The 25328-nt window shown below is 44.1% G+C and overlaps 1 protein-coding gene across 5 annotated transcripts in view; it reads right to left on the reverse strand.

Annotated features, from left to right (window-relative positions):
• Positions 1-25328, reverse strand: part of ZNF462 (zinc finger protein 462) — a 144293-nt gene that overhangs the window by 4013 nt on the left and 114952 nt on the right. For all 5 annotated transcript variants that reach the window (XM_081893599.1, XM_081893597.1, XM_081893595.1 and 2 more), the window contains 5 exons: positions 20965-21220; positions 17132-17268; positions 11565-11788; positions 9638-9771; positions 784-897 (listed from right to left, as the gene is read on the reverse strand). In XM_081893599.1, coding sequence (XP_081749725.1) covers positions 784-897; positions 9638-9771; positions 11565-11788; positions 17132-17268; positions 20965-21220 — 865 coding nt within the window. The remainder of the gene's footprint in view (positions 1-783; positions 898-9637; positions 9772-11564; positions 11789-17131; positions 17269-20964; positions 21221-25328) is intronic.

Consider the following 25328-nt stretch of genomic DNA (forward strand, 5'->3'; position numbering starts at 1 on the left):
CTGAAGAATCAGAGGGCCTTGTCACCCTGACTAAACACTATTTTTCTATATTATTATTATTATTATTATTATTATTATTATTATTATTATTATTATTATTAAAATTTAAATTTATCAACAACTTGCAACCAAACAGACAGACACTAAAACCAAGAGGAAAGAGAAATTTATTAAAAACATCCTGCCCCCTTCTAATGCTAATGGCAAGCAAGTCTCCCTGGGGAGACCATTCCACAGACAGGAAGCCACTGCAGAAAAGGCCCTGTTTTCGTGTTACCGCCCTCCGGACCTCTCACAGAGGCAGCACATCAAAAAGGGCCTCCAATGATGGTTGCAGGATCCCATTTAGCTGACGACATGGGATGAAGCGGGTTCCAAATCATGGAAGTTTACGCCACAGCCAATTTTTTAGGTTTTAAAGGAAGGTTGGGGAAACTTTAGCCCTCCTGTTGTTAAGACTCCAACTCCCGACAGCCACCAAGTTAGGCTGGGAGAGAGACCCGTGTCAAAAACCCAGGAGAGGTTCTGTCAGTCAATGTAGAAAACACTGAACTAGATGGACCAGCAGACCGGCTTAGAATCACAGAACTGTAGAGTTGGAAAGGACCTTGAGGATTGTCTAGTCCACCTCCCTGCAATTCAGGAATATGCAGTTGTCCCATAAGGGGATTGAACCCACAAACTTGGCGTTATCAGCACTGCGCTCTAACCGACCGAGCTATCCAGGCACCTCCCTATGTGCCAACCAATGTGTTCAAAGCAGAGAGGCTTCGACCAACTTACATGCCGTGCCTCAGCACGTGCCGTTCCCACTCTGAGCCTTCTGCAAACGTCCGGCCACAAAATTCACAGGGGAAACGTTTTTCTGGTGGTCCATTCTCTGAGAACCTCATGGACGACCCTGGAAGAAAACAATACATATGTTAAGCTCATGTAGGAGTCCTCCCATTTCTCTGAAGGAAGCAGAAAACGAAGCTTCTCTTGAAGCCCAAGAGAATGTAAACAAGACCTCTTAAAAAAGGAATCTGAGATGAGAATGCCAGTATCCTAGACGTACCCTAAGGCATGTGCAAATTTGGATTGAGTAAGGAAGATCAACACTGCTCATGAAGTGGCCAAACTAATAAATAATAACATTTGACTAAAAGATTCTGCTTCATGTGAAAACTTTCAGATTTATTCCACCTAATGCAACTGATTAGTTACCATATTTTTTGCTCTGTAAGACTCACCTTTTCCCTCCTAAAAAGTAAGGGGAAATGTGTGCGCATCTTATGGAGCGAATGCAGGCTGCGCAGCTATCCCAGAAGCCAGAACAGCAAGAGGGATTGCTGCTTTCACTCCACAACGATCCCTCTTGCTGTTCTGGCTTCTGAGATTCAGAATATATTTTTTTTCTTGTTTTCCCCCTCCAAAGACTAGGTGCGTCTTGTGGTCTGGTGCATCTTATAGAGCAAAAAATACGGTATTCATCTCTTATTTTCACCTTCATTGTAAATTATCTTTCTCTTTAACGCCCTTTAAAACAATTCTAGGTGCAAGGGCAAGATGTCAATTCCAGAGCTGAACTGCTTTAACTGTTACATGCTTGTCCCCAGGAAGCCCTTTGGTTATGTAAGGAGACTAAAGATCTCTTAACACAGAATTCTCAGCACTCTGAGAATGGCGTTGAACGTAACAGTGATGTGAAGAGTACAGGAAATGCAAGTGTTCGGCACCCCTTGTTCCTTTGCCTCGCTGTCTTGTACAGAACAGATCATTTTCCACCAGAAAGCTAATGCAGAGCTGAGAAAAAACCATTTCACCTCAAACAGAGATCTAGAGAATATGAGATACAGGCATTTCCCAAAAAATCTCTTCACGCTGTTATAATGTCTGAACAAAAAAAATCCTTCCAGTAGCACCTTAAAGACCAACTAAGTTAGTTCTTGGTATGAGCTTTCGTGTGCATGCACACTTCTTCAGATACACAGTGTGCATGCACACGAAAGCTCATACCAAGAACTAACTTAGTTGGTCTTTAAGGTGCTACTGGAAGGATTTTTTTTTTGTTTTGACTATGGCAGACCAACACGGCTACCTATCTGTAACTGGAATAATGTCTGAAGCAGCTCTCACAAAAGTTTTGTTTTTTCCATGGGTTCTTTGGGGGTTAGAATTAGTAGAAAGTGTAGTCTTAGAACTGGGTTTAACCTTCTCTTCCCCACCCACCAAAGGCGTCTTGTGAAAATATAGGCAACAGGCAATCGGAAAGGAAGGAGCAGCTTGCCAGCATTCGCTGCCCTGCTCACCAGACATTTACAATGCAGTCCAAACTCACTGAAACAAACATACGTTTTGCCACCGGCTCCAATCAGACATGGAAGGCAGCCATTCCTCCTATACAAAGGACGCCCCTTGTACAGGGTAAGACCCAACAAAGTGTTTTATTTAGTCTGGGTATGCCCTGCCAATCACAACTGGAGGCATGATCCAGCCAAAGCTTGAACACTCCAAGTCTCGTTGATTTTCCGCCGGAAAGAACAAATAATGTGCTCAGATCAATGCGACTGAGAAAAACGCTTAAGCTCTGGCTGGATCATGCCCCGCCAAATATAATTGAGAACTCCTGACACCTTGAAGGCACAGTAGACATTCCACACGGCTGAGACGCAGGCCCCCTGTGTGAACAAGAGCAACCAGGCCACCAAACAAAAGATGAAACGTTTTCTCACAAAATTAAGATGATCGCCACACAGGCCATTAAAAATAATTGCTTGGACTATCTCGCTTGATTCTTTTCACTGAAAATGAGATGGCGCCATCTGCTCCAAGCATTAATTCTTTAGTGGGGATTATCTTGAGCAAGAAAACAACAGAATGCCAATGCCTTTGCCTTCCCGGAGTCCTCTCAAAGTACATAATGAAAGAAATGGGGATTTTGCTTCATTTACCGCTGATCTCTGCTTGCCTCATTTCCACGTTTTATTATAATGTACACAGCTTATGAGCTAACTTAAGCTACTGAAAATCTCTCTCACACACATACACACACACAAGAGCCTGCCCTTATTTCTCTGGGCAGTTTCAGTGCAAAGAGGAGATATTGTCACTTTCTTCTCAAAAGCTTTTTCTCATGCATTGATTGTTAAAACCATCTATCAAGGAGTGAACATTACTTTAGTTGTTTTTGGGGGTTTTTGTCCTCTTGATGTTAAAAGCATCTTTTGCAGAATGCTGATCTTTATCCACATAAGTATCTCACAGTTTGGTCCTCAAACAGAATAAATTTGCCACAACGTGAGGAAGGAAAAGGAGGGGAACTGTCTGCAGTTTTAATGAAAATCTGGTGCTGAAAATGAATTCATTCCAAGTGGGAATATTTGCATACATTTACTCTAATAAGCATGTATTAGACAATTGGCATAATTTGCCTTTCTTTGTCTTACTCTCTCCCTAATCCCGAATTTGGTTGTAGTGGGGGTCAGGTGTGAAAGGGCAACTGAAAATGTTAGTGGACACAAATAGGCATGGTTAGAGCCTTTAGAGGATTGGAGTTCAACATTTTCCCCTCATCTGGTGGTTTAGGACTTTTCTTGTTGAAAATGTTGGGATGCAACACAACTTGCACTGTAGGCTGACATATCTGCATCGGAAGTGTAGATAGAGAGGAGCCAAGAGTTTTCCTAGACTGTCTTTCTTGTGCCAACTACTGATCTTCTTTCAGTGTTAGACTGATACTCTCAAGACAGCTGACCTCATTTCCTACTTCCTTCTTCCGCATCCTTAACCTTGGGAGAGGAGACCTCTCTCCTGCTGAGAACAACCAGGAGGCACAACTCTTTGTATCTCCACCTTTGTTAGATAGAACCAGGATCTTTCATACGAAGTATGCATTTCCTTTAATAAACTTAGCTTTCTTATTTTGCAAACTCAAGAGTCTCAATGTAATTATATCCACTGTAAAGTGTGCTTCTCCAACAGTGTTTCAGTGGTCAGCTGAACTTCCAAGCTATGTATTATTAACTCCAAACACCAACAGTTTGGATGCCTCTTGGGTCCCTCAAAGACTTCTGACAGGCCTTCTGCTGTCACCCTGGTCCAGCAACCCCACTGACTCTTAACTGCACAGCTCTCTCAAAGGCTGCCGCTTGTGACACACACTCTTCCCGATACGACTTCTTAGCGCCAGCCAATGATTTTAGCTCTGGGCTTCTCATAGGCCTTCCAAGCCATTAAGCCTCAATGTCCTCTGCCTGGCTCCAGCTTCCAGCTCTTCCTTCTTCTGCCCTCTTCTTCAACACACTCTCTGACACAGTAAAGCTCCACTTGACACACGACTGATGGAATCTCCTCTGACTTCTGGAGTTTGAGACCAGCCTTTTATTTCCAAACAGGGTCTCTCTCCAGCCAGTCACTTCAAATGTTGGCGGCATCCCCTCTACCCATTCCTCAGGCCATGTTGACTCTTGTCCAACGGGATGAAGCAAATGCCCATGGATTCACCGCTAGAACTCACCAGTTTTCATTGCACTGTGTCTGTATATATATTACTGAAGCATCAATGCTAGAACTACATTTTGACAGAATGCAACTGCCATTTAAACAGCCCAGCCACCTTTGTCCCAATTCTCATACCCAGCCCAGTTGTCGGAAACAGATAAACATTTTTGCAGTAACACTGAGACAAAATAATAATAATAATAATAATAATAATAATAATAATAATAATAATAATTTTATTTATACCCCGCCCTCCCCAGCCAAAGCTGGGCTCAGAGCGGCTTACAAGCAATAATAAAAACAAGTTAAATGATTACAACTTAATCAACAAAATTAAAAATGCAACATTAAAATATTGAAACATTAAAATATTAAAATGTAGCCTCATCGTGATGCTGTTAAGGTGCTACACTCAATATGCCAGCAAATTTGGAAAACTCAGCAGTGGCCAGAGGATTGGAGAAGATCAGTCTACATCCCAATCCCCAAGAAGGGCAGTGTCAAAGAATGCTCTAACTACCGCACAATTGCACTCATTTCACACGCTAGCAAGGTTATGCCTAAAATTCTACAAGGCAGGCTTAAGCAGTATGTGGACCGAGAACTCCCAGAAGTGCAAGCTGGATTTCGAAGGGGCAGAGGAACCAGAGACCAAATTGCAAACATGCGCTGGATTATGGAGAAAGCTAGAGAGTTCCAGAAAGACATCTACTTCTGCTTCATTGACTATGCAAAAGCCTTTGACTGTGTTGACCACAGCAAACTATGGCAAGTTCTTAAAGAAATGGGAGTGCCTGATCACCTCATCTGTCTCCTGAGAAATTTCTATGTGGGACAAGAAGCTACAGTTAGAACTGGATATGGAACAACTGATTGGTTCAAAATTGGGAAAGGAGTACGGCAAGGCTGTATATTGTCTCCCTGCTTATTTAACTCATATGCAGAATTCATCATGCGAAAGGCTGGGCTGGATGAATCCCAAGCCGGAATTAAGATTGCCGGAAGAAATATCAACAACCTCAGATATGCAGATGACACAACCTTGATGGCAGAAAGTGAGGAGGGATTAAAGAACCTTTTAATGAGGGTGAAAGAGGAGAGCGCAAAATATGGTCTGAAGCTCAACATCAAAAAAACGAAGATCATGGCTACTGGTCCCATCACCTCCTGGCAAATAGAAGGGGAAGAAATGGAGGCAGCGAGAGATTTTACTTTCTTGGGCTCCATGATAACTGCAGATGGTGACAGCAGTCACGAAATTAAAAGACGTCTGCTCCTTGGGAGAAAGGCGATGGCAAACCTAGACAGCATCTTAAAAAGCAGAGACATCACCTTGCCAACAAAGGTCCGTATAGTTAAAGCCATGGTTTTCCCAGTAGTGATGTATGGAAGTGAGAGCTGGACCATAAAGAAGGCTGATCGCCGAAGAATTGATGCTTTTGAAAAAAATCAAAATCAAAACTTTATTAGCAAAGCCAGCAGGCCACAGCTATACAAGAGTTAAAAGTGAAAATAGGGATAAAAGGAAGAAAAGAACAAGCAAAAGGAGGTCCGTCAGATGAACAAGTCTGTCACTCAGATGGTGGCCCTCAATTTCGCAGCTCTCTCGATGTACCTCGCGACCTTCTCTGTTATCTGACTATCCGTATCAGATAATAGAAAATACAGTGTAATGTCTGGTGAACGGCCGGGGTTGGAGAGAATGAGTGGAGTAATAATCTCATTCCGTAGGTCTTTGTAAAGGGGGCAAGATAGAAGGACGTGGGACACTGTTTCCGTGTTACCATCTCCACATGGGCAAAGTCGTTTTTCAAATGGAGTCTTTTGGTAACGACCTTCGAGTACAGCAGAGGGAAGAACATCCCATCTAGCCAATGTAAAGGCACGTCTGTATTTTGGGATGGTTAGTTTAAACAGATATGAAGCTGGAGAGTCAAAATGAGAAGGGGGATAGTAGGTATACCATGGGCACAGTTTCTTTAAGATAATCAGGTTGTTTTGTCGTTCAATGTCTTTCAGGCGCTGGCCTATTCGACTCTTTGCTTTAATGAGGCCCATTGATAGTAGGGACTGTGAATGCAGACCGCATGTAAGGAGTTTTTGATGCACAGTTTTGAACCACTTGCTTTTGTGAGGGTCTTGCATTACTAGAGGCAGTAGACCAGGTGGATTCAGATTAAGACGAAGCCAATAGTTGAATGTTCTCTGCCAGGTCCGAGTTTCCACAGATGGAAGGCAGGCCTCGAGTCGTAATGCTGCGTTTGGAACACAGGAGGGGACGCCGAATATCTGCCTTAGAAATTTAGACTGAACAGTTTCAAGACCCTTAACGTTAAAAAATTTTTAGCGATAACAAACGGGCTGCTCCTGACCCTAGTGGATAATTTCAAACAACATGTGAGCGCTTCAGACCAGAATACAAATCCCCTAGCCAGCCCGGATCCACCACTCCCCAGCAAACCCCGGAGGAAAAAAGCTGAGCCTAAGATGAAGAAAAGCAAAAATATGAAAAACCTAAGGCGGCTTAAGACAACTCACCGTACCTGTAAAAAATATTGGCAGAAGCTCTTTAACCTTCTTCCATCCCTTTCTACAAGTGGAACAAACAAATCCAACTCGAGTGCCATCAAAGAGACACGTAAAGTAGATACACCCATAAAAGAATCTAAATCAAGTTTTGAAGAATCAACACCGAGCTGGAACAAAGGAACTAATCCATCTACAGTTATACCGCCCCAGAGTCCTCTTATGGCCAGCACAGAATCTGTAGACAGAGGTGAGCAGGCGACCCAAACTATTGAGGGGAACCACTCCTCCCAAGCTCGACAGATGTTGTGTCCCAAAAGAGAATGGAGTTTAGTCCTAATCCCACAAAAGCTTGTCTTTGCTAATTACCCTAAACCGCCTAGATTTTATGCAGGGTTGGACCGTATAGACCACTTTTTGTCCATTATAAGTGGCATTTTACCGGGGGTAGTAAAAGCAACTGACATAGCCGCTATAGAGTATCTACATCAAGATGATTGCTCGGTACGAGCATTGATTACTTTTTTAGATCATAATCTGGCCAGTTTCATTTTTAGAGCTAAAAACCTATTCAAAAAAGAAAGAATAGTCCTATTAAGAATATTTGAAAATAGAGCACCTGCAACCTCTCTGATGGGGCCCAAGAGCATAGGAATGGAAGTTCACAAAAGGGAAAAAACCAACCACCAAAACCATCGAAATAGAAAGCATAAGTTCCAGCAGGATCATCTCCATCAAACAGTACCAAATGAAAAAAAGGAAGCCCCACATCCAACTGGCGTCTGGCCTCTCACGTGTGATAGTGAGGACTCCGCTTTGGAGGAAGAACTCTCGCTGATAAAGCGATTCTGGTCACTGCATTCTCCAGCTCAAACTGAGATCCTGAAAAGACTTGATTTACTTCGAAGCAGACTAGAAAAAAAGGATGATCAAGGTGAGACAATGAAGGACCCTTATGTGCAGCCCATATCTCCCAAATGTCTGGTGGATAAGAAGACAGTGGGAGGCACCTTTAAATGTGATGCTTTTGAATTATCGTGCTGGAGGAGACTCTTGAGAGTCCCATGGACTGCAAGAAGATCAAACGCATCCATTCTTAAGGAAATCAGCCCTGAGTGGTCACTGGAAGGACAGATCGTGAAGCTGAGGCTCCAATACTTTGGCCACTTCATGAGAAGAGAAGACTCCCTGGAAAAGACCCTGATGTTGGGAAAGATTGAGGGCACAAGAAGAAGGGGACGACAGAGGATGAGATGGTTGGACAGTGTTCTCGAAGCCACAAACATGAGTCTGACCAAACTGCGGGAGGCGGTGGAAGACAGGAGTGCCTGGCGTGCTCTGGTCCAGGGGGTCACGAAGAGTTGGACACGACTAAACAACAGCCTCATTGCAGGAGGAGAAGGAAAAAAGAAGGAGAGAGAGGGAATCAAATTGGCTCCAAGCCAAAGGCCAAGCGGAACAACTCTGTCTTACAGGCCCTGCAGAAAGAAATCAGATCCTGCAGGGCCCTGGTCTCATGAGGCAGAGCGTTCCACCAGACCGGAGCCAGAGTTGAAAAGGCCCTGGCTCTGGTTGAAGCCAATCTAACTTCCTTAGAGCCCGGGACCACTAGGGTGTTGCTATTTATGAACCTTGAGGCTCTCCGTGGGGCATACCGGGAGAGTCGGTCCCGTAGGTACGAGGGTCCTACGCCGTGAAGGGCTTTAAAGGTCAAAAGCAGCACCTTTTGATAAATGATGGATGCCTGGCTGTGCTGGTGCTTAGATAGTTGGTGCTGGCACTGCAGTACAAATATACAATTATATACTGTATGCAACTTTCTGGTTGTGCATTAGCCATGATCTAGCCATCTTCATATTAGTTGAAAATCTGAATTAGGTGAAGAGATTATGAACTTAAACTATAATAAAGGTGAATGATCGACTATTCATTTCATATGGACATTGCAAAAAAGCACCCCCAAACCACTCAACAGCTATTATGAACTTTTAGCTTGTGCACCAATTGTTTCTCCATTATCTAGCAGCTGATTGAATATTTCCTGGAGACAAGGAGTGGCCATTCTAAAGCATCCAGGAAATACAGTGGCTAGACAATGGCCTGGTTCACATATAACACTAAGCCATGGCTTGCTTAATCTGCGGTTTAAGAAACAAGGCAAACCTGAGTTGTCCCGTGGATAATCAAATAACCCATGACTTGGTTCTCCAAAGCTTTGTTTCTTTTCCAGCTGGCAGTGCCTTCTGCCTTTGCAACTTAGGGTCTCCTGGAGCGCAGTGGCCAAACAAATCATGGGTAAAGAAGGGCATGCATGTCAAGTCAACATTACAACAAACCAAGGTTTACAGGCCATCCACAAGTCATCCCTTCGGACCATGGTTTGCTAGATGTGAACAAACCATAGTTAAGCCTTTGGGCACAGTTTGCACATAACCCAAAGTAATGATCCAATAAGCTTATGCTTAGTGTTATATGTAAACCAGACCAATCTCTCTCTCCCTCTCTCTCCTTTAGCATTGGTGTGTCTTTGTTCATGGGGGGAAATGCAAGTGAGATAAAAAATGTTGCTTTTTGAGGGTAGCCAGTCCCAGCAATGTGCTTGATATCAGAGACAAGACAATTATACTAACCTCTCGCTTCACTCTTGGGGCTCATCTCCTCTTCCTTCTCTTCCTCATCGCTGCTGGAACTCTCCTCTTTTTCCTTCATTTGTTCCAACTGATCTAAGTTAACCCGTCCAACCAACTCAAAATTGCGACTCACCTTTGGGGGAAGAAAACAATGTCGCGTAATCTCATCTATTACGATTTCCTGGTCTACACACTGTGCATGCCTCGGATTTCCCCATATACCAACATTCTTTCACACAACAGGGGCTCTCAAAATGTTCTGACAATAAATAATTTCCACGTGAGCAAAGCAATGGTTAGAGACATACCAAAGAGAGATGGCTTTTTGCTGTCAGGGCTCACTTTGGTCTCTCGTGTTTGGAGATGGTGGCAAGCCCACAAGCACCCAAAAGCAAACAAGGGCTGGAAGGGGCACTACCAAAAGCCACGTAAGGAGAAGAGGTAGAAGGAAGAACCCATTGATTTGAGTTCTATAGGGCAGAGCAAGAATGGGGCATGTGCCTTGGCATTCCTTCTCCAGCAGGGAAGAAGGGCTCAATGACAAGCTTACATCTTTTTAAAATGCATCTATACTGCGCATGATGAAGAGGATTCCTGGGTGGTGACTCCTATTTATGACTCCCATCCCGATATGACTGTAGCCTAGCATTGTGTTGGTGGCTAGCTGCTCCCGCAGTCATAAAGGGAGAGATCTTGCAAGTTTTGGATTCTTTACACCTGTGGGATAATGCTAGCTCTCGAAAAAGGGCTGGAGGGCAGCAGGAGTTATAGGGAAGAGAAGCAGGGGAGGGCATCCTTGAGCATGGCTAGCCATCTGAAAAGGATCAATTGGTGGAGGATGGGAGAAGGGGTAGGTAAAAGTAAAGGGCCCCTGGATGGGTAAAGCCCAGTCAAAGGCGACTATGGGGTACGGTACTCATCTCTGCTTTCAGGCCAAGGGAGCTGGCGTTTCTCCGCAGTTTTTCGGGTCATGTGGCCAGCATGACTAAACCGCTTCTGGCACAACGGGACACCATAACGAGTGCCGGAGCACATGGAAATGCTGTTTCCTTTCCTGCCACAGTGGTACCTATTTATCTACTTGCGCTGGTATGCTTTTGAACTGCTAGGTTGGCAGGAGCTGGGACAGAGCAACGGGAGCTCACCCCATAGTGGGGAATTCGAACCACCGATCTTCCGATCGGCAAGGCCAAGAAGCTCAGTGGTTTAGACCACAGTGCCACCTGCTCCCTGTCAATTGGCGGTGGGTGGAAGAAGAAGAGGTAAAGCACAACTCCTTGCGACTCCCCAAACTTTTTAAATGAGCAGTGTGGATGCTGTTAATTTGATACTATTTCATCACAGCAGAGCCACACATGAATAAGGTACATATTCAGCCAATTGCAAAATAGCTTCTGCATCAATTCATGTACGTATTCTCACATTAATAACTGCTGTATCGTCAGTGGAAACGCTTTGCCACAGACACGCAAGCTATATGTTTGCTCTCCAGCCAAATTGTTGTGAATCCTTTGGGTTAGGTGTGTGCTGAGAGAACACTATAAAAATAAGCTTGAGCTAGGGCGGTGAAAATGTAATGCCGTCCATCTCAAACTGCGGAAAATGGAAGAACCACAACAACGCATGCATTACTGAAGGTGTTGTAGGTCCACAAACCGGAATGGAAAACTGGAGGAGGAGGGGAATAGAGTAGAATGGCTGCAACCCTGAATGAGAGTATATTGCTACAGGTTCCACTTGCAATGGCTGATAACTACGGACAGGTTTGTCTTATCAAGAAGCTAGCGGTCAGCACTGTTTCCTACAGCAGTGAAGAGCACAATTGTGTTGCGGAAACATTTCTTTAAGAAGGTGTTGGACCACCTGTTGCTGTGTCTGCTGCATAGCATGTTCACCCATGGGTGCAGATGGCGCCCAAAAACTCACCTTATGCTCATCTCGAAGGTGAACATCCAGTTCGTCCGTGTGCTTGGTCTCATAGTAGCAGAGTTGGCATTTGTAAGGTCTCAGCTCATTGTGCTTCTCTATGTGCTGCTGTAGGCTTTCGTCGCTGGAGCACGTGAAAGTACACTTGTCACAGCGGAAAACGATTCCCTGCAAATATTTGGACAGCTTGGAACGGCACACTTCTATGGGAACCACTCGCTCTTCTAGTGGGGCAAAAAGAAATGGTAGAAGTTCTATTACTAAGTTTTCTCTGATTACAGATAGGTAGCCGTGTTGGTCTGCCATAGTCAAAACAAAACAAATTTCCTTCCAGAAGCACCTTAAAGACCAACTAAGTTAGTTCTTGGTATACCAAGAACTTCTGCAAATGGACTTCTGCAAATGAATCAGAAGAATCTTTATTTGCACCAGCCACTGGCCATAACAATAAAATAAAATAAAAGGTAGATAGAGGTAAAAACTTAAACTATACAAAATACATTTTGGAGCTCTACATCAATAGTTCTTCTCATTTCATTTTCATCATGAACCATGTCAAACAGGGACACTGTTCTTATCTGCAAGTGTACTTAAGTTATTTAACTTTAACTTGTTCCTGAGACTTACAGCTGATAGAACTGTGAATATCACATTAAAATAACACCAACAGTCCCCTCCCCGCCCCCCCAAAAGCTTAACCTTAATCACCAAAAGCCAGTTTGGTTTGTTTGTTTTTTATTCCACAATGTTTATATACCACTTGACTAAAATAAAAGCTGAAAGCAGTTCTAAAATATGTAAAACAACAACAACAACCTAAAACAATCAGTAAGAAACAGGAAAAACTATTTAAAACATTCAAAATAAACAACTAAACTAAACTAAAAAGTTTGGCAAGTTTGTGGAGGTTGGATGTGGTTCCAGAATTTGGGGTCGGGGTGGGGGAGAAGGTGGTATAAGTCAAAAGAAGGATTAACTGGTAAACGTAGCATGACTTGAAAGTTTTTTCAAAATATAGTCCGCCCACAAGGTCTGAGGGACAGTGGACCCTGCTGAAAAAGTCTACTGACCCCTGTTGTCTAACCAACTGAGCCAAGGCCAGAATGCATGCTGGCTCAACACACACAATCCTTGACTTACCCACTCCCCCCTGGGCAAAGAACTAACTGTGATTCAGGGCACCACAGTTATGGGCCTCGCCATGCAGCATGCAACCAGCATGATGTGTTTTCTATGCAGGGCTAAGGAGCGGCGCATGCACTTGTTCCTTCTCCACGCAAATTACAGAGCTACCGCAGTAAGAATTTGATTTGGGTAAAAATCATACAAGTCGCCCTTCATGGACAACCACAGTTTAAACCACAGAATTCTTGAGTGATAGTTAAATATGCAGCCAAATTACAATTTCTGAATGTCTTGCCCTTGTGAATTTCATTTGTGTGGGTGGGGGAAATCAAGCTAGATAAACAGGAATCCAGTAACAAAGCAATAGCTACATGCACATCTGATCACGGTGGAAGTTATTATACTAACCCACCCCTTTGAAAAGTTGTTCTGCTCAGTGACTTTTTCCCCCTGGAATGCAAATGTAGCTGGTTCTCACAACGCCACAATTTTCCTTCTGCTGAGTAGTGTAAAACAGTAACTGCACTTAGAGAAAAAATTAAAGGCCTCGGGCATATTGTTCATGGTAAGACTGCATTCAGCACTGGGAAAAACTGTCAGGGCATCTCTTCAAAGGCAGCATGGGAATGCCTTAATAGAAGATAGCGGCTGCAAATTGCATTATCTGGAAAAGCTCTGGCTGGGCATAGATTTGCATTTCCACGGCTCAGAGAATAGGAGTGCCAAAACGGGTTCAGGAGGTTAGGCTGTTGGGGAACTCAAGTGCATCTGTGAGCCAGAAAAGCTATTCCTTGTTGCCAGTGTGCCATGCAACAACCCGTTCCTGGTCTTTAAAAATCCCTCCTTAAAGCCTGACAGAGTACATAGAGATTCCCAGCTCCCTCTGTTCCCATATAAGGTAAATTAAAACTGCACTTAGGATGGTGTTCAAGTAAGCGACAAAGCACTCTCCGCGGCAGATTGATAACATCCTGAAGCCTGTAACAGTTTAAGGAAAAACACATTCCTCCCTTTTTTCTTTTTTAAAAAGCCCTATGGGGTCACGAAGAGGCGGACACGACTAAACAACAAATTCCTTGCACCAAACAACCCAATACTCTGGCTGTAAATTGCCTCAGTCACTTATTAGGCCTTAAAGGTAAAGGTAAAGGGACCCCTGACCATTAGGTCCAGTCATGGCTGACTCTGGGGTTGCGGCGCTCATCTCGCTTTATTGGTCATGTGGCCAGCTTGACTAAGCCGCTTCTGATGAACCAGAGCAGCACATGGAAATGCCGTTTACCTTCCCGCTGGAGCGGTACCTATTTATTTACTTGCACTTTGACATGCTTTCAAACTGCTAGGTTGGCAGGAGCAGGAACTGAGCAACGGGAGCTCACCCCGTTGCGGGGATTTGAACCACTGACCTTCTGATCGGCAAGCCCTAGGCTCTGTGGTTTAACCCACAGCGCCACCTGCGTCCCTTATTAGGCCTTATCTGTGGTTTAATGAAACCTGGCGTGCATTCTACTTTTGAGTAGAACCAACTCCATTGCCGTCTATTTAAACAAAAGTTTCTCATATCCTTTTGAGACTATAGGGTGTCTGCGTGAAGGCACACGGGACATACCTACTGTGGGACCTCTATTTACCACCATAATCTGTTCCAGCGACCCATCCTTTAGGTGAAACGGGTTGATGGTAGAAGTGCCGTTGTGTGCATGTGCAGATGGCGGCAGCCGCCTCTGCGCATGCGCAAACGGCAGAAGCCACTTCTACGCGTGCGTGAATCGCGTCAAACCTGGTATTTACTTCCGGGTTTGCTGCGTTCGCGACTTAGATCGGGCCTAAGTAGAGGTTCAACTGTATTTCCCTGACTTAAAACCGGTTAAATTATCATGTCATCCTCCTAATCGTAGCTTGCTATGGAATGGTGTCGTGTGAGGGAAGAAATGGCAGAAAGAAGTTCCAGGATTATTTTAAAAGAGAACCTGACAGCTAAATGGTATGGAATCAAGTTATGGTTCAATATATGTGCAAGAATATCCCAGAAAATGATGAAACAGACATGAAATAAACATTGGACACTATCTCCTTTTTTTTGCTGTTAATAGTATCAGCCTGATCTCAGGAAAAGAGAGAAAGCAACACAAAGTTCTTAAGGAGAAAGACTGTAGAACACAAAAGGTTATAGTATACTAACCCCTAAACATGAATATGGGGATATATGGCTATGACGCTGGCATAAAGACCGTGTAATGCTAATGAAACATTACAGTCCACAGCACAAACGGAATCATTCACGGCATCACACAGTTGATTCCTTGAACAGCCCTTTGGATACTTGACGAAAGGCGATTAAGGAGCAAGAGAGAATAAATAAATAAGCTAGACTCTCATGACCACGTTAAAAGGCTAACTTATTTTTAATAAGGCTAAGCTGGTTATCTGAGGGGGGAGGAAGGTTTTCCTCTGGGACTCACAGGCTTCCAACTAATTTGGATTTCTCTCTGTTGGAATGATAGCTTTGGTTCACTTTATTATTATTATTATTAATTATTATTATTACTACTACTACTACTACTACTATAAAAAGCACAAAATTGTGTTTTTTGCCACCTAGGAAAGCCTTTCTTTTCTTCCTTTTGGATGGACGTGAAGTCAGATAAAAGACTCTCAACACCTGCTTTCAGCTGCCGCTCAAGGGATTAGGCAACCCATGTACCGTTCCTCCAAAACGGGCACGCCTGTGCGCTTCTCCCCGAGAGACAAGTGGCTACTTAATGAGAGGGTCACCTCGGGGTGGAGAAACCAGCACAGAGGTTCAGCGGGTTAAAATGTTACCTCGCCACTTCTTTCACGAAGGCTATGAAAAACGACTTGGCAGAATATGCACTGCTAGTTCACTTTTAACAAAAAAAAAAGGCAGCAATGGTGCTAATTTCACTTAACAGCTTTTGTTTTCATCCATGTTTTTTGGGCTCAAAAATAATAATAATAATAAAAAGCAGCACATTCCAGAAACAGCTGAAACACCTCAAAAAACAAAACGAGGAACTCGGAAAGAACCAGGAGCTCAGCTGAACCACTTAGGTACTCCAGAAAGTATGAAACAAAATTAAACACTAGCTTTAGAAGCCTCTCTGGACATGCCTCCCCCACCCCACCGAAAAAAAAAACACCTCAAAATGTCTTGTAAAACAGATAACCGTTCCAACATGCCCTAGAGGTCAACAGGCTCTGGAAGTCTGGGGCTATAACTCCCTCAGAGGTTAAGCTCAACACTAGAAGCCATTGTTAGCATTCACTGAGGTGTCTCTGTTACACGCATCTCGAATCCCGGGGAGATTTTTGCTGTGGGGTTTTTTGTTTTTGTTTTTTCGTTGGAGGGCCATCTGTGAAAGTCGTTGGCCTGCCTTTACTGCCCAGCCAGAAAATAACCGAGTTCGAGTCTTCTTGCCTACCCTGCTCAGAAGCAAAGAGAAGCAGCGACTTGCAAAGGAGTCGCCATGTGCGCGCCAGCATGAAGAGAACCCTAAAGAAAAGATTTCCTCCCGGAGAGATGGCACACACAGCTCTCATTATCTCACCACCAATATCCTGCTGGGAGATGCTGCTCAGCCTGTGATCAGGCAGAATGCCACCCCAACACATGGGCATGGTTTTCGATAGCCAACAGACCATCTCTAAGCATCAAGTGTGATAACTATGGGCAGGAATCCCAGCCTGAAGAGTCCAAACAGCTGTCTCTTCCGAGCTTATAATTCAGCAGCCAACAGAATCTGAAATTCCTCTTTAGATTTCTTAAAAGCAAAAGCAGGGAGAAGAGAGAGAAAAACCACAGCAAGCTAAGTTTTGGGTTTTTTGCAGTTCTGTGCTGGAACACCAGGTGAAGCTTGATGCCCGGCACAGAAGAGGAGGAGTTTGGATTTGATATCCCGCTTTATCACTACCTGAAAGAGTCTCAAATCGGCTAACATTCTCCTTTCCCTTCCTCCCCCACAACAAACACTCTGTGAGGTGAGTGGGGCTGAGAGACTTCAGAGAAGTGTGACTGGCCCAAGGTCACCCAGCAGCTGCATGTGGAGGAGCGGAGACGCGAACCCGGTTCCCCAGATTACGAGACTACCGCTCTTAACCACTATACCACACTACACCACACTGGCAATTCCCGAGGTGGAATTGATGTATACATTACGGATGCGCACATGTTATCATGAACATTTAATCAGAAGTGCACATGTAGTAAACAAGAAAGTTCTAAGAGCAGCGAAACAACCCCTTGCATCTTCCCTGTTCATTTTGTTTTGTTTCCTTTTAACTACCAAGATGCTGAAGACAAAACAACTGATGATGAATTATCACCATCCTCTTTCCGGGGTACTGGGCTTTCCAATGAGCAATAGGAGCGATTAGTACAGATCCACGTTGGCCACTGGTACATTCCTGTGGGGTGCCTTTACCTCTATGAAGGACGATATGGTCAATCATGTTCCGTTTATATTTGGTGTGGTACAGACAGAGAGGACAGCGGAGATCTTTGGGTCCTTCCTCAGGAACTGCTGAATGCCCAGCTTCCACGTGCATAGTAAAAGCAGATCTAGAAACACAGGAGTAGTGGAAAGGCTCAAAACAAGGTGCTGTGGAAGCACAACCATTGGGTAATGTTGGGGTTGTTTTTTTCACCCACATTATTTCACTATTAATTCATAAAAGCAATAGTTATCAAAACTTGGCATGGCGTGCTTCCAAAAGCTAAGGAAGAATAGGTTTGTGCATTCCCAAGGCTGGTGCAGACTTGACATTGGTTGACCTCTTAAATGTGGTTCGAAGAATGGTTGTGGGCCACTGGATCACAAGTTACCTCTCCCTCTTTTCCTCACGTGAGTCCCATGTAATTATGGTCAACCGTTGCATCACCACCCATGTTAACTTTGATTAAGGATTCCTTTTAACCAGTATTTGAAGCCATGCTTAAGAGGTCAACCAAGGTTACATCTGCACCAAAGCCGAATTGTAGCTACAATAATAAAAAAAGGAGCCAACAGGCTGATCAGGTTTACTTTGGTCCCAGACGTGAAACCCAGAGAAGCGCTGGAAAGGAAACAAGGTGGAGATGCATGGCCCATGAGAAGCATTCTAGGAAGCCAAAGAAATAACTCCCAAAGTGGGAAACTACCTAAGGAGCTCACAGTACCAATCCACCGATACAACTAGGGATGGTATATCCAAGCCCCAGTACTTGGGATAGAAGTGGAAGTAGAGTCATACTCTGAATCATGACCCGATTCAGTTACACATTTAAACTGGGGGTTTCCTCTATGAACTGCTCATCATTCCATGGGGACTGCAGCTTCAGAAGTCGAGAACTCTGGTTCCAGTGCCAGAGCTTCATTGCAGAGCTTCCCCAAAAATATGGTAAAGGGACCCCTGACCATTAGGTCCAGTCGTGACCGACTCTGGGATTGCGGCGCTCATCTCGCTTTATTAGCCGAGGGAGCCAGTGTACAGCTTCCGGGTCATGTGGCCAGCATGACTAAGCTGCTTCTGGCACACCAGAGCAGCGCACGGAAACACTGTTTACCTTCCCGCCAGAGCGGTACCTATTTATCTACTTGCACTTTGACGTGCTTTCAAACTGCTAGGTTGGCAGGAGCAGGGACCGAATGACAGGAGCTCACCCCGTTGCAGGGATTCGAACTGCCAACCTTCTGATCCTAGGCTCTGTGGCTTAACCCACAGCGCCACCCGCGTCCCCCCAATATATGGTACCAACATGCAAAATAGTTGCACAATCGCATTCTTAAATTCCGAAGGACAAACCTATACAGTGGAGCCTTGGGTAACGTTGCCTCTGGCTTATATCACCCTCGGCTTGCAACTGGTGCAAACCCGGAAGTACTGGAACAGGTTACTTCTGGGTTTGCGCAGAAGCACTAAACCATGTCTGCACGTGCGCAGAAACGCTAAATCGCGCTATGCACAGATGCGGCACTTTGGGTCGGGTTGTTTTTGGGTTGTGGGCTCTGGAATGGATCCCTGATGTAACCCGAGGTTCCGCTGAACTAATGCCCTGCTTCTCCTAGCTACAAGAAGCAAAACATTACACATGGCAACCCCATTTCCAGTTTTGTGAGAAGCCTTCCATGTAGTTTCTGTGAAAACTTTTGAGTAAAATCAACTTCAGTGATTCACAGTTAGGAGAATGAAGGTTTTGCTGACTGCAGAACACTACACAGTCAATAGGAATTCACTATTGCTTCCCCTAGGCTGGTTTCTAAATTCCTCTAGCTTCAGGGCAAATGTCAACCTCTAACTAAAGGAAATAAGGGGAAAGAGGCAGTGGGAAGATTCGTGTCAGGAGAGTCTGCCTTGCACCTTCACTCAAAGGAGAAAATACAGATGGCAGTGAAGGCTACTTCCCAGGTTATTTCTAAACGAGGCAGGTGCATTCACTGGAGTCACCAACTTATGTTTTTAGAGTGCATCAAAATGTAATATGGAACATATAGCTCATGCACCTGTTTTTAAGAATAGACACAAACAGGTTTTGATACATATGAATGAACATCCATACTTCTTGCACCCCTGAATTTTCGTATTTTCTCCCCTGTGCATACGAACTTTTATGACCAGTCTCAGAAGTAATTCCAGACAGAACATAGCATTGCAAATTATACTGTTTAAAGTTTGCAACCTGCAATGCATTAGGACTTTAATAAATCACAATGTTGCTTGTGGTACTGTAATACTACAGATTAGGCTAATCTCCAGTGAAATAATAGCCATTTAAAAAACATTGAGTGTTTACTGGCAAGCAGACCAGAAATGTCCAGTGAATGGCAAAACCTCAACTGACACAGGGGCTTTAGACATTTGAAAAAGAGGGGGAATTAAGGAATAACAAATGCTTTGTGTTTCCTATTTCCTACACTTCTGTTCATATATGAAACACAACTTTTCTGCTTCCCCATGTGATAATAATACTAAGCCTACATATAGCATATTGTTTTAATTATTCAAATTAATAATTTTTCAGAACTTATTTATCTACACCACTCAAGACAATTATTTTTTATTCGAGAGGTTTATTGAATTTTAATTTTAATGAATTTGTTCATGATTATCGTGGATTTTGTTTTATGGTTAATGTTCGCTGCCCTGGGCTCCTCCAGAAGAAAGGGCAGGACAGAAAAACAATTAATAAAAACAACAGCAATGCACTCTAATTCCAAAATCTGTGTTTCAAGAGAAACTGCACATTTTTGATGGAAGGAAATGTGGCCTCTGGGAAAATAAGACTGGAAACAGATGTGAAGCAACAAGAGTCAAGAAACAACTTGGCCCAGCCCATTCCCCAAACTGAGGCTGCAATCCCATACTCCCTTACCTGGGAATAAGCCCCACCAAACTCAGTGAGACTAACTGCGGAGCAAAACATATATACCTACAGTAACTCCAACGCAGATTTAGGCATAAAGGTAAAGGGACCCCTGACCATTAAGTCCAGTCATGGCCGACTCTGGGGTTATGGCGCTCATCTCGCTTTACTGGCCGAGGGAGCCGGCATACAGCTTCCGGGTCATGTGGCCAGCATGACTAAGCCGCTTCTGGTGAACCGCCATTTACCTTCCCGCCGGAGCGGTACCTATTTATCTACTTGCACTTTGACGTGCTTTCGAACTGCTAGGTTGGCGGGATCTGGGACCGAGCAACGGGAGCTCACCCTGTTACGGGGATTCGAACCGCCGACCTTCTGATTGGCAAGGCCTAGGCTCTGTGGTTTAACCCACAGCGCCACCCGCGTCCCTATAGATTTAGGCATTCTTGCCAGCTAAAGAGAATGGGCCAAAATATGGCCAAATCTGTGCTGGAGTTAGGTCTCACACTGTTCCCAGTTTAATTTCCCATCATGTTGGGGACAAAGGGCTTACTACTTTTTAACATAACTAACATTTGCAGGATTTTGCAGTGTGCGGTACACCTACAGCTGTATGCATGTCCAATCTTACACCAGTAAGATTTGCCCTATGATTTAGAGTTTGTTGTTTGTCTGGGAGAGCTAAACCATGAACCGGGTTTGGATGACATGCTAAGCCAAACCATGGCTTAGCGCCGCGCAACACACCTGCAGAACAACTGAGGAGGAACAAAGCAGCTATTCGGGAACATGCACATACATGTGCCTCCCACTAAACCGCGGTTTGGCTCAGCGTGACAAGTTGAACGAGGCCTATGCATTTCACCACAAAAGTCCACTGAAGTTGTAAGAAAACCTTTTTGTACAAATACTTACTTAAAGCCTGTGTAAAAGGAGCAATCTTTACACTTGAAGAGCTTTTTCCCTCCATGTTTGTCACGGTAATGACGGCGAATGCTCTGGATATAACCCGAGGAGAATTCACAAAATTCACAGTTAAGGATGGCTTCAGTTTTCTGGTCTGCTCCGGAAAGCGGGACGGGGCTAATGTTGTTATTGTTCCTTGCCAGAGCTGCCGACTGGTAGTGGTTCAATTGCTGTTGGACATCTGGGGGTTCCGAGTAGGAAGAATCTGTTGGGGGGCAAATCGAAGAGATGGGTAACGCCAACCTGTTGAATAAGCACAATGGATCTAAGAGATCCTACCTGGGATGACCAGGAGCTGGATTCCTCTTCACCAGGTGATGGAGATGGGGGCTCTGTGCCTGAAGGGGGAGGGTGTTCGGGTACAGTCCCAAAAAAGCGCTACTGCTGGAAGAATCTGTGGGGCCAGGGCCAGCCCCCTGGCCTAAGAATGTGCCACTGTCACCCTGTCTCTCCAAGCACACTCCACTGTCAAAGGCCTGAACCTCCCCTGCTCTGAACCTTTGTGTCCAGGACCTCACCTTGTCTTACATCCCTCTTGAGCCTTGCTACACTGCAGAACGGGAGAGATCTGAGCAAAGTCACCTAAGGGTTGGGGAGTAGGGCACCATAAGGCAAAAGGTAAAGACAAAGGACCCATTGACGGTTAAGTCCAGTCAAAGGCGACTACGGGGTTGCGGCGCTCATCTAGCTTTTAGGTCGAGGGAGCCGGCGTTTGTCCACAGACAGCTTTCCGGGGCCTGTGGCCAGCATGACTAAACCGCTTCTGGCGCAATGGGACACCGTGACGGAAATCAGAGCGCATGAAAACGCCATTTACCTTCCCGTAGCAGTGTTACCTATTTATCTACTGGCACTGGTGTGCTTTCAAACTGCTAGGTTGGCAGGAGCTGGGACAGAGCAACGGGAGCTCACCCCGCCGCGGGGATTCGAACTGCCAGCCATCTGATCAGCAAGCCCAAGAGGCTCAGTGGTTTAGACCACACACCACCCGCGTCCCTAGTAGGGCACCATAAACAGGTGGATGACACCCTCCTCTGCTTCCCTTTCTCATCAATGGTTTTATTTTTATCATATGGCTCTGTCAATTGCCCAGACATATAATTTAGTCACTTATATTTGTTTTAAAAGTTCTATTGGTTTCATTTGAGTTTTAATTTGGATGGTTTCTCTTTTTAAAAATTGGCTTGTGGGTTTTAGCTGTGTTTTATCTACAACTTCATTTCTAGGCTGTCTGGAAATCATTTTTGATCAGGGGCTTTATAAATCTTCTAAATAAAACAATCACAATAAAACAAATCCTTTAAATGAATAAAAGCTTTGTATCTTGCTCAATTTCAATGAAACCAAAGTGAGACAGGCAAGCATTTTGTGCTGCAAGTTTTTCCTTCCGGGCTGCCTGGTTCAACATGTGCACAAGTTGTCACTTACTTGCAGCACTGAAAAAGGACTTGCATTCGGGAATGAGATTCGCGTAAAGTTGTACCTTGGAAGTCGAACGGAAGTCCATTCCAAAACGTCCAGAAACTTCCTGCAGCTAATTGGAAGCCGCGGAATACGTCCGGGTTCCAAAGAACGTTCGCAAACCGGAACACTCACTTCCGGGTTTGCAACGTTCGGGAGCAAAAACATCTGAGTACCACGGCATTCGGGACCCAAGGTACGACTGTATTTATTAAGCACCACAGATAGAACTTGCACGTCATGTCAACTCAAATCACCCCCCCCAATGGAGACAGTTCACACATTTGGGTGACGTTCATCAGGTTAGGAGACCTCAAGCATGCAAACACAAGCCCCTGAGAGCACCAGGTGTGTCTCAACCAACAATGGTTGGTAACAGCTATAAGTAAAAATGCACTTACAGCTGGGCAACATGAAGAGAACTTTTGTTGTTATTCACGACCTAAAAGGACAGAGCTGTAGAGTCTTTGCTCAATTTCTACCTAATGAACACTACCCACTAACTCACTGGCCACTTTCATGCATAACAATAGGCCCGACTTCCTGGCTTATCACAGTGTGAATGGGCAGCAGACAATTGCATGCTGTCCAATCACTCTTCTCCTGGTATGAGTGGGTTAACCAAGCCAGCAAGCTTTGCCTGCCCATTACAAATCAAGCCAAGATATTTTGTTGGCTTTTTGATTGTGCGGCTTGTAAGGCGGTAGCAAACAACCCTTGGTTCAGTCATAAGAATTTTTGGTTTGTTTATTCTGCTTACATAAGGAGGGAAGCCGAGGAAGCAACTGAACACCATTCATGCTCAACCACAGTAAGTAAGAAAGTCCGCTTGTCATTAACGTGTTAACATGGCCAGTAAGTCTTTCAAACTTATTCTTGAAGGCGGGTAGAGGAGCAAAAGGTGAAGTTACAAACTGCATCTACTCTTATTTAGCGTCTATAAATAAATTACTATTGTACAATTGGAACTGCTTAAATTTTATTGTGAAATATAGTATTGGGGAGGGGGGGAGAAATCCCAGAGAATATGAGCCTAATAAAAACTTTCAAGTTTGAAAGATGCAATACAGTGTGGAAGAGAAGTAGATTAAATTACCACAAATCTTCCTCCTTTTTATTAGAATGCATAAAGTACACCAGAGCAATACATTGGACATAAATATAGCCACATCCGTTTACATACTGTCTAAAGCTGTTGATTTGAATGAACGTAATTTTTAATGGAGAAAATAGATGGGAAACTTAATCCACCCTGAAATTTGATCATCAGATTACTTCGTGAAAGCTGAAAACAAGTTATGGAACAATATGGGGAAGGGGAGGGGAAGCTAACCTGTGTCTGAGGTCTCTGGAAAGAAGGGATATTTGAAAGATTCCAGATCTCACTAAAGGGAATGTCCAATGGCGTAAATTGCTTTCTCAAGTTTGGTACAATGGGGGTGGGGAGCCCACACACTAAACTAAAGTTCAGCGGACACAAAATGCCATTAACATGAGAAGCCAGAGCTGTGTGACCGGCAGGAAAAGCAGAGGCACAGATGACAACCTCTGCATCAGGGGTCTTGAACTCCTGTTTCAGATGTGGAGATTAGAGATTCACAGGTTTTGTCCACAGAACTCCCCATCATTTGTCAAAGGAACAAATAAAGGCAGATTAATATAATCCTGGTGATAAAAGGCTCTTAATTAAAAATGGAGGGGGAAGGAAGAGGAAAGGGGGGGGGGTTAAAACTCTACACCTGAGGCAATGGAGGACTAATTTCTCCAAAGCGATGCTAACAATTCAACCAATCAATAATGACAGCCAGAAGGCAGGAATAGCCAATGAAAAAGTATTTTCGTGATTATGATTTATTGTTTTGCTGGGGTGTGAACAACACAAGTCCCAAACAATAATAAAAGCAACAGCTGAACAGGAGACTTCCTGTCTTGCAGCATTTATTCTTCAAGCCTTATGTGGTGAAAGCTATGTGGTCAAAGCTAAATCCCTGACTAGAATAGCTGAGTGATGCAGATGTTAGCAAATGTGTTTTGGTTAGATTCACCTAGATGTTCCCTTTCAAACGCATAGTATCCAAAGCATATGTTTGAAAGACTTTTATACCACTTTAAACAATTAAGGAATCCTGGGAACTGCGGTTTGTTAAGGGTGCTGAGAATTGTAGCTCTGTGAGGGGTCTCCTCCTAACTCAAAGCATATTGCAGTTCTCAGGATTCATTGGGAGAACCAATGGTGGTTTTCTGAAACAGGGCTGTGAAGAACACCCCCCCCCTTTATATAGTAATATTTCCAAGACGATCCAAAGATAGATCTTTTAACCAGATCTCCTTTGGTAAAAGATTTTAATACATTACTTTTCTCCCTAGAGCTTGCTACTGGATATTCCTACTGTTTCCTTTACACGGAGATAGAGAGAGAGATGTGAAGTTTAACCCTGGTCTTTTGCACATAACACACAGTCTGATAGGTAAAGCTGCAACAAATAAATAAATGAAACACAGCTTAGAAGAAATTTTCGCTTCCAGCTGAAAAGGGGAAAGGGAGCAGTAGAAAGATCAATGTTTTTATCTGGAAAGGAAGGAAATACAAAGCTAATTTGTATTTCTCATGTTCAGTGTGCATCTTTTGTCATTTTATATTTTCAACTCCAATTTGGGGAATATATACGATCAGACGGCAACTGGATACTTGGAAGAGTGAACCACCCCCAGATTTGCAAATGCCATTTCTTCCCACAAGGCTGTCTGCATTCATGGCTAACTTTTTTTATAGTCCTCTCTGGCATCCTTGGTCGCCTCTCACACTTTGCTTCTTTAACTTTGGAAATTCAGTACTACCTAAATGAATATTA

This window comes from Podarcis melisellensis (genome assembly GCF_964234715.1).
Source record: "Podarcis melisellensis genome assembly, chromosome: 17".
In the NCBI taxonomy this organism is placed as follows: Eukaryota; Metazoa; Chordata; class Lepidosauria; order Squamata; family Lacertidae; genus Podarcis; species Podarcis melisellensis.